This window comes from Solanum tuberosum, unplaced genomic scaffold (genome assembly GCF_000226075.1).
Source record: "Solanum tuberosum cultivar DM 1-3 516 R44 unplaced genomic scaffold, SolTub_3.0 scf00004, whole genome shotgun sequence".
In the NCBI taxonomy this organism is placed as follows: Eukaryota; Viridiplantae; Streptophyta; class Magnoliopsida; order Solanales; family Solanaceae; genus Solanum; species Solanum tuberosum.
The window spans coordinates 2,483,910-2,498,498 of record NW_006238930.1 but is presented as its reverse complement, the minus strand read 5'-3'; the positions used below and the strand labels follow the sequence as shown (position 1 = coordinate 2,498,498).

The 14,589-nt window shown below is 33.2% G+C and overlaps 2 protein-coding genes across 2 annotated transcripts; one reads left to right on the top strand and one right to left on the bottom strand.

Moving 5' to 3' along the window:
• The first annotated feature begins 1,147 nt into the window (after window positions 1–1,147).
• On the top strand, window positions 1,148–2,550 carry LOC102601192 (signal recognition particle 43 kDa protein, chloroplastic). The gene has a single exon (XM_006338439.2). It carries the CDS (start codon window positions 1,258–1,260, stop codon window positions 2,374–2,376), a length of 1,119 nt encoding a protein of 372 aa, XP_006338501.1. The 5' UTR covers window positions 1,148–1,257; the 3' UTR covers window positions 2,377–2,550.
• Window positions 2,551–3,267: 717 nt separating this feature from the next.
• Window positions 3,268–9,690, bottom strand: LOC102600853 (ABC transporter B family member 15-like). Its single transcript, XM_006338438.2, has 7 exons — window positions 9,366–9,690; window positions 9,188–9,242; window positions 8,716–8,894; window positions 8,172–8,629; window positions 6,914–7,454; window positions 5,017–5,955; window positions 3,268–4,902 (listed from the first exon to the last, which is right to left on the bottom strand). Exons 1-7 carry the CDS (start codon window positions 9,594–9,596, stop codon window positions 3,514–3,516), a joined length of 3,792 nt encoding a protein of 1,263 aa, XP_006338500.1. The 5' UTR covers window positions 9,597–9,690; the 3' UTR covers window positions 3,268–3,513.
• Between the last annotated feature and the right edge of the window lie 4,899 nt (window positions 9,691–14,589).

Below are 14,589 nucleotides of genomic sequence, written 5' to 3'. Positions count from 1 at the left end.
AAAAAAACTTTTTCCGTTTTATCAATTATATAACTGGAATTAAATATGTTAAAAAATGATCCAAAAAAGAAGAAGAAGTTGAAATTGATAAGAAGTGCAATAAGAAAAATACCATTTTTTTAAAAAAAATAATTGGTAAAAAGAAAAATTATACTTCAAAAAAATTCAATAAAATAATTAAAATAAGCATCTTATTATTTTTTTTAAAAATAGTTAATTTAATTAGTTGGGTGACTTTTTAAGTAAAATATCAATAGTTACGTGACTATTTAAATGAACTATTAATAGCTGAGTAACTTTTGAGTTATAAAACAAAGTTGAGTGACTTTCAAATGAATAACTCAAAGTTGAGTGACTTTCTAAGTGAACTATTGAAAGTTGAGTGACCATCTCAAATATTAACTCTAAATAGAAACATAGAAAATTAAAATATTTATGTACATAAGCAGATTAAATAGATATTAACAAAAAATAAACAATGTTTATGGTAATATCTTTGTTCGACTGATTCCTCAAGTTTAATGGGTCATGCAGAATTTTTGATCTAATTTCTGTCCAATTTTCATCACCAGAGTCGTATATTGTTCGATTAGTAATAAAAAGATTTGATCTAATCTGGATCCATATGTATCAAGAAGAAAAATTTGAAACAAAATAAAAATGGAAGGAAAAAGATGAAAATTAATATGACAAACTTTGGGAGAGAGGACGGAGAAGATGAAGTTTGAAACTGATTGGATTGAGAGAGAAATTTTTTGAAAATCAATTTGGGATATTGATTTGTAACTGAAAAGATATTGGAGTGAATTTAGGGACAAAAAAAGGAATGACATAGGAAGTGGTGAACGTGGGATGTAAAAGTGAATTATGTATCTGACAATTTTGATTTTTAAGTGAAATAAGAGATTTAAGTAATTTTTTTAAAAAGTAGGAAAAAATAGATAATAAGGAAATTAAAGTTGTGTATTTAAATTATGTTTCCTTTTCTTTATTTTTTTGATTTCTCACCCAATATCTTAAATTTTTCAATTAAATTCGAATAGCGCTCTGTAGGTCATATTCAGGGGCGACGACGCTTCCAACCAAATTTTCTCCATATACCAGGATTAGTCAGTTTGAGTAAACGCCAACTCAGTCATTTACTGAAGTGAATAGATATACTATCTTATCCTAAAGGCATCCTTCTCATAGGATTATGGAGATGTTCATGGCCATTCAAAAGAAAGAGCGCCAGAACATCTCCTTCCCACTTCTCCCATGGATGCTCTCTTTGTCAATTCATCTCTCTCCCGACTCAAACTCAAACTCTCTTCTCAATTCCCTACCTTCTCTCCCATGCCCCATCAGTCTTATCTCCCACTTAAAAAACTGAATAGTAGTAATAATTTACCACTTGTATTTGCCACGCTTCAGAACCAGCAGCAACAAGCAGCAGCAGTAGCAGAAGAAGGACGAAAAGAATTTGAAGATTACGATGCCGACGAAACGTATGGAGAAGTTAACAAAATCATTGGGAGTCGAGCAATTGAAGGTGGGAAAGGAATGGAGTATTTGATTGAGTGGAAAGATGAGCATGCCCCTACCTGGGTTCCCTCTAATTTCATCGCTCAAGACGTTGTCGCTGAGTACGAAACCCCTTGGTGGAACGCGGCGAAAAAGCCAGACGAATCGGCTCTTCGGCAACTTATCGAAGCTGAGGACGGCAGGGATGTGGATGCTGTTGATGACGATGGACGAACGGCTTTGCTCTTTGTATCGGGACTCGGGTCGGAGCCTTGCGTCAAGCTGCTTGCTGAAGCCGGCGCCGACGTCAATTACCGCGATAGGAGCGGCGGGTTGACGGCTCTGCATATGGCTGCCGGCTATGTGAAGCCTGGGGTCGCTAAGCTGTTAATTGAGCTCGGCGCAGACCCCGAGGTGCAGGATTACAGAGGGCAGACACCGCTGAGCTTAGCGAGGATGGTCTTGAATCAAACACCTAAAGGAAACCCAATGCAATTCGCGAGGAGATTGGGATTAGAGAATGTTATTAGGGTATTGGAGGATGCAATTTTTGAGTATGCACAAGTGGAGGAGATATTGGAGAAGAGAGGGAAAGGTGAAAATGTTGAGTATTTAGTGAAATGGAAGGATGGGGAGGATAATGAATGGGTCAAAGCATGGCTGATATCTGAGGATTTGGTGAGAGATTTTGAGGCTGGATTGGAATATGCAGAGGCAGAGTGCATCTTGGAGAAGAGAGAGGGCGAGGGCGGGAAAGACGAGTACTTGGTTAAATGGACTGATATTGAGGAGGCTACTTGGGAACCCGAAGAAAATGTTGACCCCCTTCTGATAGAAGATTTTGAAAAGGGTCAACAGAAAGTAGTAAGTTGAATTCATGGTTTCTCTTTTGGCTTGTATTTTTCATTTTCTGTGGTAATATAATGCTCTTTTGTTTTATGAACTATAGTTGTGGTAATGTATGTACTTCCAAGGTTGTCTAACAGATTGAGGATAATTTTCTATTTAGTGATCCAAATATGGAAAATTGAAGATCATCCTTTAGCATATCTTAATTCTTATAAATGATGCTAAATCTATTTTCCAATCAAAATATTACGTTCTATTGGTGATTGTCCGAAATCCTCTGTGGAGGTGGATCTTTTTAACTATTGAATTGATATCTTTGTTGAATGAAAGGAAAACCCTCTGAAGGGTCATGAAGAAGATTCTAGGAAATAGTTTTAAGTGAAAAGGTGGTGGTAGTTGTGAATTACTTTTGCAAATGTGCCACCGCGGATTCATCCTTGTGTGAAGCTGTATTGGTGTTAGAATTCTGACTTCTGAGTATGCAGTCTGAAGCTGAGGTTTTAGCAGACTTATATTGTTGAGTTAGGATTTGATGTGTGGCTGATAGATTTTACCAATCTAATATTGGTTCCTGAAGCTATTTGAGGTTGTATGGATGATGTTTTCTGTTGTTTCGTATTGACATCAAATTCATGGGAGGCACTGCTATCGTGAAAATCCTGATTTTCGATCTCTCAAGATTCAGCTAATAACATTATGCGAGACTCTATTTCCCTGGATCCTAGAACTTTGTTGGCTGCTTCTTTCTCTGCATTTCCCCTTCCTGTTTTTAATGCAACTTGTTTCAATGATGACAATTGTTCTTACTTGATTGGTGTTTAAGTTGTTGATACGTTTCACTATGCCGGACTTCTAGTCTATTCTGGCCTTCTGGGGTCTTTTAGTATTAAGGTCATAAAATTTTACCTTTAATACTGATCAAAAAATTTATCTATGAAGTTCTTCTCTTACAAGATGAAACAGAAAGTTAAATTAAATGTATTGCTATTTGCTAACAATACCAAAATATATATACATTAAAATGGGACAAAGATTTCCAAGCAGCCAACAAATCTCCCAAAGAGTTGCTTGGGAAAGAAAGTAGGAAAACAAGGAAAAAGAAGAGGCTGTTTAGCTTCAAGATTATTGGGGATTATCAACCCATATCATTTGATGATGAGATTAACTGATGAAGGTGTTGTTAGAGTTTGGTGCTCTTTGAAGGCTAACAAGAGAGTGGTAAACTCCACTGGGTCCTTTGGCTAACAAAGAAGAGTGAGTCCCTTTCTCCACAATTTTGCCTTTGTCTAATACAGCAATTGTGTCACAATTCTGTATAGTACTTAGCCTGTGTGCCACCACCACACTTGTCCGCCCAACCATCACTCTCTCAAGTGCATCTTGCACTACTTTCTCCGATTGACTGTCCAATGCACTTGTTGCCTCATCCAATAATAGCACCGCTGGATTTTTCAATATTGCACGTGCTATAGCAATTCGCTGCTTTTGTCCTCCTGACAACTGCAGTCCCCTGTCACCACACCAAGTTTCATATCCGTCTTTTAATGCTGAGATGAAATCATGTGCATTTGCTGCCTTCGCAGCCTCAATTATTTCTGATTCGTCCACTTCTTCTGATGCTCCATAGCCTATGTTTTGCCTTATGGTTCCTGCAAATAATGTTGGTTCTTGGCTTACAAGTGCAATGTGTTTCCTCAATGATCTCAAGTGGTATGATCTTACGTCACGGCCATCTATTTTCACTACACCACTTAAGGGATCATAGAATCTTTCTATCAGACCAATTATAGTGGACTTTCCTGATCCACTTTGTCCTACCAATGCTGTTGATTTTCCTGCTTCGATTTTTATTGAAAACCCCTTGAAGATGATCACATTGGGCCTAGCAGGGTATGCGAAATCCACATCGTACAGCTCGACATTGCCTGTTATTTTCTTGGGCTTGTAACCATCCGAGTCCTCTGGCTCGATTAAAGAATATCGATCCAACACTGCAAAGACCGACCCAACAGCATCTGCACCCTTTGCTAGATCATTAGTCATGGTTCCAGCATCTGCAATGACACGCCCAGTGCTAACCAATATCATGAATGTCTGGAAGAGGGCTTGAGCTCCTATGAGGCCTTCTGCCATGAGTTTGCCACCATACCAGAAATCAAGAGCCCAAGTACATGTCATGAGACTGTTAGAAGTGCCAAGCCCAATTCCAGCAAACCACGACTGGCGTATGCTTTCTCTTAGTGGGCCTTCTTGGGCTTTCTTGAGCATTTGGAGAATCCGGGACTGGGAGGAGAAGGCTGTTACTGTTCTGAGATTGGAAACTGCTTCAGCTGCCAACTTGCTGCTTTCTTCTTGGGCCTTGATGGACTTTTTAGACATGTTTTTCAATAGCACTCTCTTGCAATAGTAGCACACTATGATGAGAGGCTGGACTGCTATCATGACCCATGCAAGTCTCCACGCGATAACTAGGCCCATGGTGCAAGCTATAGTCACTGCAGAAACCGTCTGAATGAGTAATGCCATCCTGTCCCCAATCAAAGATCTCACCTGCACATTTGTATAACCAGCAAATTTTATCATTTGATCTTACCTGATTCTATAAAAATTTATTTACATTGTTCGTGTATGAAAGTTAAACTCTAACAGTACTAGTAGACGTACCACATTGGCATCCTTAGCTAGTCTAGAGCAAACAGCACCGGTGGAATTCTCTTCCTTGTCGTACCACCCAATTTCAAAAGTAAGCATCTTGGACAACATCCTCTCCCGGATCCTTTTAGTCAATTTCTCTCCCATAGCTGCAAAGTTATAGTGCTGAAGTACATTGACAAAAAGGGAAAAGAATGCCAACCCCAGAAAACACAGAGCATATATCTTTGTCTTCTCCTTAATCTCATCATGACTTGGCAAGAAATAGACAGATATCATTGACCCCATTGCAAAAGCATATACTGGTTGAACTCCACCAAACAATATTGCTCCTATGCATCCCAATGTTGCCTCCTTCCATTCTGGCAAATTCATTGCCAGCAGCCTTTTGAATGAAGGTACTGGAAAAACTTGTTCTGGAGTATTGGAAATTGTTGCATTTTGATCAAATCTACGGCTTTGCGCAGCTGAGTTAGCTGAACTCGACCTGCTCACAATTGAAAGCCTTCGGCTGCTTGTATTTTGTACTTCATGGTCAGAGGTGAATCCAGAATTTAAATTTGATGGAGCAAAAACTGTGTTTCTATTGGTTGGTGCAATTGAGATTTCATCACTGGGGTTTTCAGTTTGTTGGAGACGGACTAAGGAAGTGTATAGTCCGTCTACGTCTTCAATTAGCTCATCGTGTGAGCCAATTTCCTTGACTTGACCATTTTGAACCACGGCAATAAGGTCAGCATTGCGAATAGTGGAAAGGCGATGGGCTATGATGATTGTGGTGCGGCCAACAGCGGCCTTGTCCAGAGCTTCCTGCACCACTCGTTCAGATTCAGAGTCGAGTGCACTGGTTGCCTCGTCCAGGAGGAGTATTCTGGGTGACTTGATTATGGCTCTTGCTATAGCTATCCTCTGCTTCTGTCCCCCAGACATTTGAACACCTCTCTCTCCCACCTGTACGCACGCACACAGAGAGTTAGATCTAAGATTTAATCTTTATGAGTTCAAAGTTCGTAAATTTTTGTTTTGATATAGTTGAGTAAAATGCTGTTTGCACTTCATTGAGTTTAGAGATTCTACCCTTTGCTAGTATCATGAATCATAAAAACGAAGTATTCAGCTAAGAACTAATTAGTAGTAATTTTGTGTTCTCCCCGAATACTGTTTTTCTTAAGCCGAGGGTCTAACAGAAATAATCCCTCTATCTCTGAGGTAGGGATAAGGTCTGTGTACACTCCATCTTCCTCAGACCCTACTTTGTGGGGACTACATTGGATTTGTTGTTGTTTGTGATGTCCCAAATAGGAATAACGGAATATACTTAATTGTAACATATTAAGCAATAATTGTAAATTGATTGAGAAAAAAAGTCCTTTAACTAATGAGAGACAAAACGTTTGCAGCACCATTATAAAAAAAGAATTTTGGATTAGTTTAATTTAGTCAAAGCCACTTGATGGCATACTCCACAGCAGAATCCACTTGTTTGACAACATGCAAATGATAGCTAAGAAAATTCGATGAACTGGGACATTTAATTTATAATCAATAAAGCATTAGTTAAGTGCCTTTTAAAATTCTTTCAACACTAAAGAATTAATCATTTAAACTCAAATCGTGGGAACAAAACTATCCATTAACAGCGACTTGCTTGTGGCCAAAGTGGAAATCAGCGTGATAACATTTTTAGCAAAGACAAGAATACTATTCCTTCGTGCTAGTGTGTCAAATAGTAATTGAAAGTAGTAACAACACTATTTTTTTAATATAATATTTCACTTTCAATCTATTCATCGTCTAGTTAAGTCAACAAATGAATCATTAACCTAACCAGTTTAAATTTGTTCTATGGCCAATTTTGTAAGGATAAGGACAAAGTAAATAAAGGTAAAGTATAAAAGGGAACACACACCTGGGTATCATAACCCTGAGGCAACTGACAGATGAAGTTATGAGCATTAGAAGCTTTAGCAGCCTCAATTACTTGTTCCATAGATGCATCCTCCTTCCCAAAAAGTATATTTTCTTTAATTGTAGTTGCAAAAAGTGCAGGTTCTTGACTCACTAGACCCATTTGTGACCTTAGCCACTTGAGTTGCAGCTTATCAATAGCGATCCCATCGAGAAGAATTTCACCCCCAAGTGGGTCATAAAATCTCTGTAGTAGTGCTACTACGGTAGATTTTCCCGACCCACTTCCTCCCACTAATGCCACGGTTTTACCCGTTGGCACTTTTAAGCTAAAATCATTTAAAATTATGCTTTCAGGTCTTGACGGGTATGCGAATTCAACGTGTTTGAATTCCACTTCACCTGTCACGTTATCCAATGTTTGGCCCTCCATATTGTCCGAATCTATTTTAGGTACCCTTTTTATCACTTGCACTACACGTTCACCAGCTGCATTTGCTTCAGAAAAATACTTGAGATTGGACAAACCAGAACCCAATGCTCTGTTCAGCAAAAAAAATCATGTTTTATAAATTACTCAAAAATCTGATAAAGCAAATGAAACAACACGACCATAAACTACGGAGCACATAAATAATTTTAAGGAATTTGTCTTATTTGGAAATAAATGAACAGTCCAAAATATTGAATTATCACACATTTCCGAGGTTTATCCAACTTGTCCTATTTTTCTGAAGTTTGAAATAACTTCCTGAATTTAATGTGTTAGTTATATCATGAATATTTTTTTCGAAAATACGTTCTCAAATATAATTCGTTTTTATTAAATATTTTATTGAAAAATACGTTCTCAATGTATGGTTGGAGATGGAGAAATATTTTCCAAAAAAAAAATTACTCATTTATTTAAGAGATTGTTTGATTCAAAATAACATTATATCATAACACATGAATACAATATGGAGAAAAATTTCATAACGTCGATAAAGTGTTTGTTCAAGTTTTATCTAATACACACTATCAAATATAAAATACATTTTAATCCCAAAATATATACTCTATTGAGTTAATCCCTGATCTTAGCGAAAATCCTTTCAGTTGTGAATGAAAATGAATACGGTATCCCCACCATTTCAATTTGTTTGTTTGATTTCGAAGAAAAAAATATTTAAAATTAAAGTCACAAAAAAGATATTTTATTCTCTCTTTTTAAAGGTGGAATAAATCAAAGTAAGACAAATAAAATGAAATCAACTTACAGTCCACCGATGGCGATTGCAGCTCCGACGGCAAAAACGGTGCCACCATGTTCTCCATTGTACATGACCATTCTGCTACCATAATAAGACATAAAGGACCAAATTGCAAAAACAATGCCATTACTTCCAATAGCCAATCCTTTAGCTAAACCTTGCTTTAATCCCAAATCTACTGTTCCTTGAAGAGCATTAGAATACTCTGCTATTGTTTTATTTTCTCCAACAAATGAATAAACTGTTCTTACTGATGAAATTGCTTGTTCCACAATTATTCCAGCTTTTCCATATTCATCCCTGATTTTTCTTGCTATTCCCATTAGAGCCCTTCCATACATAAGACCTGGTATCACTAGGAAAATAATAAAGGGAAATCCCACTAGTGCCAGCTTCCAAATCATCAAAAATCCTACCACATATGACCCAATAAATGTTGCTACGTTCATCAAGAAAACTGGTACCTATGACGAAATTAATAGCAAAACATTGTCAAAATTAATTAACAAAAAAATTCTGTTAGCAATATATTTCGAAAAATTAAGCTAACCTTTTCACTAATGCATTCTTGAATGACAAGACTGTCACTAGAGACACTAGCAATGACATCGGCGGTGCTGGCAACATGTAGATCAAAGTATCCCACATCTTGTCTTAGAACTGCTTTTAAGTAGCTTATTCGTAGCCTTGACGCTTGCCTCTCTGCTGTCCTTGTCCAACAAAATCCCTCTAAAAAGAATATCATAATTAATAAAACATAGTATAAGCAAAAGAAATCGTTATCTAAACCAATTTGAGAAAGGTCAACTCTTGATATTTTTATCACTTTACTCATTTTATACTATTAAAAATATTGAATTCAGTTGAAAATAAATACACTCAATAGTTCAATTAGTTGATTATATCAATTTTTATGGGTTCATTTTCTCACCTTATTATCCCTAACTCCAATAAAGTAAAAATAAATATGAAGTAGAAACCATATGAATCGTTGAAAAGTAGCAAAAAGAAATTAGACAAACCTAAGAAACACGCGACCCATTGTCCACATGCCAGGTAAACCAGAGCTAAAGCATTCTGCAATCACATAAACAAAACAAAAATCTCTTGTTACCATTAGTTCATATTGGCTTACAGTCGTCTAGTAATACAGATGAAAATTAATCCTCCACACGATAAAGGTCAGAAAAAGAGATATACCTCATTGATATGATGCGTGAAACTATCGGTACTGGAAGAGTCATTATTACCAAGATTGTTCATGAGTTTGCTGGTGACTATAAGCATCACAGGCATAGAAACTCCATCGCAAATCGCTCCCAAAAATCCTAAAATCATCAACAAGATATCGACGCTATCGGCATGCATGAAAACTGACCGAAAAGAACCATAGCGTTTCTCTTGGATCGTCGTTTTACTCTTACAACTCATGATTTCTGATATGATTCTTCAAACTATCCTTTTGTTGCTATGCTATGCTATTAAACACACAACAAATATTGACACAGTTCATAACTATATAAAAAAAAACAACTCATATATGTGAGCTATTTATAGAGGAAGAGACCTGAGTGTCATGCGGAATGAAAGGCCTTCGCACGATTGGTGCTACTAATTTAAACTATTATTTCGAATCGACTAATTTTTAAAGTATAACTTATTTAATCTTTCAAATTAAATATTTGAAAGAGATATACCAAAAACACTATAAGTAGGAATAATCTTTCTTGAAAATTATTGATCAAAATTCATATAATTTGATTTGAATTGTAACGTCTGAAATTAATTGTAGTCTTTCTCATATCAATATGATGATGAAAGAAAACGTATGAAATATTAGTCAATATCTATGTAATTTTAACTCTCAAAAAGCCGACAAATAAAATGAATAGTGAATAACAACTATATTAAGTCGTATTGAATGGGAAATTTTCTTCCATGATTCCTTTTTGAATAATTATTTAATCAATCACTTTTTTTTTTACTTATGCTAAAATTTATGAATCTCTTAAACAACGTCCGAAGATCAATCAAATATTTTTTCAATTTCAAGATTATATTGGAATAATTTTCAAAAATAAGTAATGACATAAATCAGCCGATTGAAATATTGAATAAAAAAAATATAATTGTATTACCAATATATTATTATTATTTTTTTGTTAAAAATGCAATGTACATGAGCTGGAGAGTGTATTGTGGTTGACTTTTCAATTTTTTTCAAGTATCGTCATTAATGACGCTCGTAGCTCGAATGATTTTTTATTTTTAGCGTCACTAATGATCTCCTTCACTCTTGTAGTTTATAGCTGGAGTAGTTCATCTTTTATTGAATATTAATATAAATATAAATATAATAACTAGTGTTCGACTTAATTAAATTTATTAAAATTTCCCTTTGACATACTTAAGCCCAAGTTTATGATAGCTAATGAGTCCTCGTGGTTAAGACTTGGAATAAATCACGTTTAATAATTTATACCAATATATATTGAAGGTGAGAATATATATATTTAAGACTCAGAAAGACACACACATAAATATAAAATACACATATATTGTCTGGCTGTTAGAAACTTAGCAAAAGACACACGTATATATAAAATACAAATATTTTGTCTGGCTGTTAGAAACTTAGCAAAAGTCTACCATCAATTATTTCTAATTTTCTTTGCGTTCTTAATTTTTCTTCTAGCAACTCTAGGTGGGGAAAATGTTAGTATATAAGCTGACTATTTTAAAAAATAAAAAAATAAATTGGATATAAATTATGAGCTGACTATGTAATGTAAAAGGACAATATGTCTAAATCAAAGTAATTTATCTCTCTCTCTCTCTCTCTATATATATATATATATATATATATAGGTGAGGGATAGTCTACAAACACTAAAACAAAAATAGTTTTTTTAGCGGCAATAAATATATATATTAACAAAGAGTGACAAAATATTTATCAGCAGTAGTTAATTCTCATTAGATTCAGTGTCACTATATGCTTTAGAGACATTTACAAATAGAGTTAAATGTTGCTAAAAATATGTTTTAGCGGCAATTAAGCTATTATCGTTAATTAATTGCCGCTAAAGATAATTTTTCTTATAGTAAAAATGACATAAACAAACATATACTCCCTTTGTCCAACAATACTTGTCCACTATTGACTTTGCACAATTTTTAACAAACTATAAATAGAAGGGTTATTTTACGATATCACACTTTGAACATAATAATTACAATGTCTTGAAAAATGTAATAAGAAAATGACTATAATTAATGATAAGAATACATTAGGAACTAAGTGTAAAATTATTCATTCAAAGTGACGAGTATTGTCGGACATTCCAAAATAGTATGGTAGACAACTACTCCCTTCGTCCAACAATAGTTGTCCACTATACTATTTTGAAATATCCAACAATACTTGTCCATTTTATGAAATGAATAGATAATTTTACACTTAGTTCTCAATTTACCCTTATCAGTTATTATAGTCATTTCTCTAGTATATTTTTCAAGACATTATATTTATTATATTCAAAGGGTGATATAGTAAAATTATCTTTCTATTTATAATTTCTTAAGAAGTGTGCAAAGTCAATAGGACAACTATCGTTGAACAAAGGGAGTATTTAATAACAAAGGTAAAATAAACACAAAAAGTAAATTATCTCTTGATTTTTTAAATTAGACAAATACTGTTAAACAATTGTTTTCAATACAATGGACAACTATTATTAAATGAAGGAGTATGTTCTTTTATTTTTATCACGTTAAAATCATCTTACTTTGCTTTGATTATTACATACTTTAAATACGGGCGAAATTTTATAAAAGTCTTACATAAAATGTGATAGGTCTGCCATGTCACATTTAACCTGAAAGTATATCACTAAGTTCGGCTAAATTTATTTTGGTGATAGTCACATGAATGTCACAAAAAGCTGTACAAGTACCCATAATTTTTTTAAAAAAATAGGCGCTCTTTAAAAAGCTCGTATACTATATTTTTTTTAAATAATTATAATATTCAAATCATTTTTTCCATCTTGATTAATTTTATAGAATATCTTTCATCTTTCATCAATAATGGATATCAGATACCTTTGTTTATCAAAAAGCTCATATACTTATCAAATAAGTGGCAGAAGATCCAAAATAGGTGTATATTCAACAACAAATTTTATATACTTTTTAAATTTCCATTTTGTTTTGTGCGTATAAATTAACTTGCGACAGACGATTGGCAATGGCTCTTAAAGAGCAAGAAGTCAAAATAAGGTAAATCATCAATTGAATATTTTTTATATTTAACTAGTAAATATAATTATTTCTTACTAACGTATTAAACACGACATATGTAATTTTGTCGTATATTTACGAGACATATATCCCATCAAATTTAAATCTGAAAAAAACAAAGGTTTCCTACTACTTCAATTTTAATATCTTCTTCACATAGCTTTAGGATTAAATATGCATGAGTTTCCATAGGATATGCATTCATTTTTGTATTCACTACTAGTCACAAATAGACTGATCGATGTCAAAGCAAAAGACAAGTAAAGTGAAAATAAAGAAAAAGATTCTTCAAACAATGAATGAATATTGCTTTTCGACTCAATTATTTATAATCTTTAGTCACATATTTTCAATCATTGAAGTTAGTGCAATTGGCGAAGAGAAAGTTTTAAAAAGTTTACTACTCCCTCTGTTCTTAATTACTTGTCCACTTTTCCTTTTATAGTTGTCCCTAATTACTTGTTCATTTTGACAAATAAAGAAAGGACAAATTTTTTTACCTATTATACCCTCAATTAAATGACTAATTACTTTGAAAAATGTAGAACTTTTCATCCACTTCATAATTAATAGGGGTAAAATGATAAACTCACTATGCCATTAATTATTTTCTTAATATGTTTGTCAAGTCAAAAGTGGATAAGTAATTAGGGACAGAGAGAGTACTTAATTAAGCAAGCAAAGATTAGTTTCTGCTTCCTTAGTTTATTTTTACTCATTTAGTATTGATTTAACATAATTTTTAAGGAGTACAAAATAAAATAACAATTTATTATATTATTTTTGAATATAATAAATATAACACATACATTTAAATAATTATATTTATAATAAAAATAAATTAGAAATTAAATTATAAATTATATCATAATTGTTTCAATTTAAAAAATAAAAATAAATAAATATTTTTAATATAATAAATAAATAAAAATAGACCGAAGACGTATTACTATTCCGCTTCTTCTAAGAAACCAGCAACTTGTAAAACCCTCAACCAAAGGGAACATGATATACTAAAAAATAACCTTGCCACTTAGGGATTCTAAAACAAACAAATAAATAAATATAATTTCATAAAGATATATATGATGCTTCCAGTGGTCATGATACTCTCTCAAAAAAATAAAAATAAAAGTTACAAATTCTAGTAGAAGAAAAAAAAAAACACTACATACCAAAAAAAAATAATAGAAAGTAGTGATGAACAAATTATGTAACTAAAATGATATATAGTAAGATAACTCGTAAATTTTATATTATTACAAATTTAGGTGAGATACGATCAAATCAACAACAAAATTAATAGCTAATTTCAGTTTTTTTCCTAGTGCAAAAACATCTCACAGAGATTATTCTTTTCAAATGTGACAAAACAATTCAAAAAAGAAAAGAAAGTATTATCCAATTGTAAGTTGCTTCTATCTTTTTAATCCTGTACGATTCCATCTCCAATAAGAATTAAAATTGATTTAAATAACGTCGTTCTTGTAATAAATTCGATAAACAGGAAAATTAAAATGTTTTTGAAGGAAAAAGATATTCTATACCATAACCTTGTGTCGTTCACGATGTTGAGATCGTCATAAATTAAAGTGAAGAATATATATTTTCATAATTAACGAACGACCTGAAAAAAAATTCAATTAAAAGTGAGAATATGTTTTCAATAGACAATTTAAAAGTAACTCAAATTTAAAACAAAGGTTCCAAAATTACCATTATAAATATGAATATATGGAATCATTGATATAATTGCATCAATATGTCGTTGACTTGAAGATCCAATTACCTTCATTTAATTACCAATATAACCTTGAATTACTATTAATTAATTCCTTGATCATATTGGACTATACTCACCAATTTTTCGCTTAATTCAGATTCACGCTAAATAAGTTAAAATTAAAGAAAAAGTGATTTCTAATAAGCATTTTTCTATTGTCGGGCATTGTTCTAGCTATTCCTAATGTCTTGAAGAACCAGATTCTTCGGCCTTAATAAAAAGCAAAATTGTAAAATGTCACAGGGATATGTATGATATTGACATTTTAGAATTTCCCTGAAACACATATGTACAAATTAAGCATTAGTATGCAATTGCAACGTCAAAGTATGCAAACGG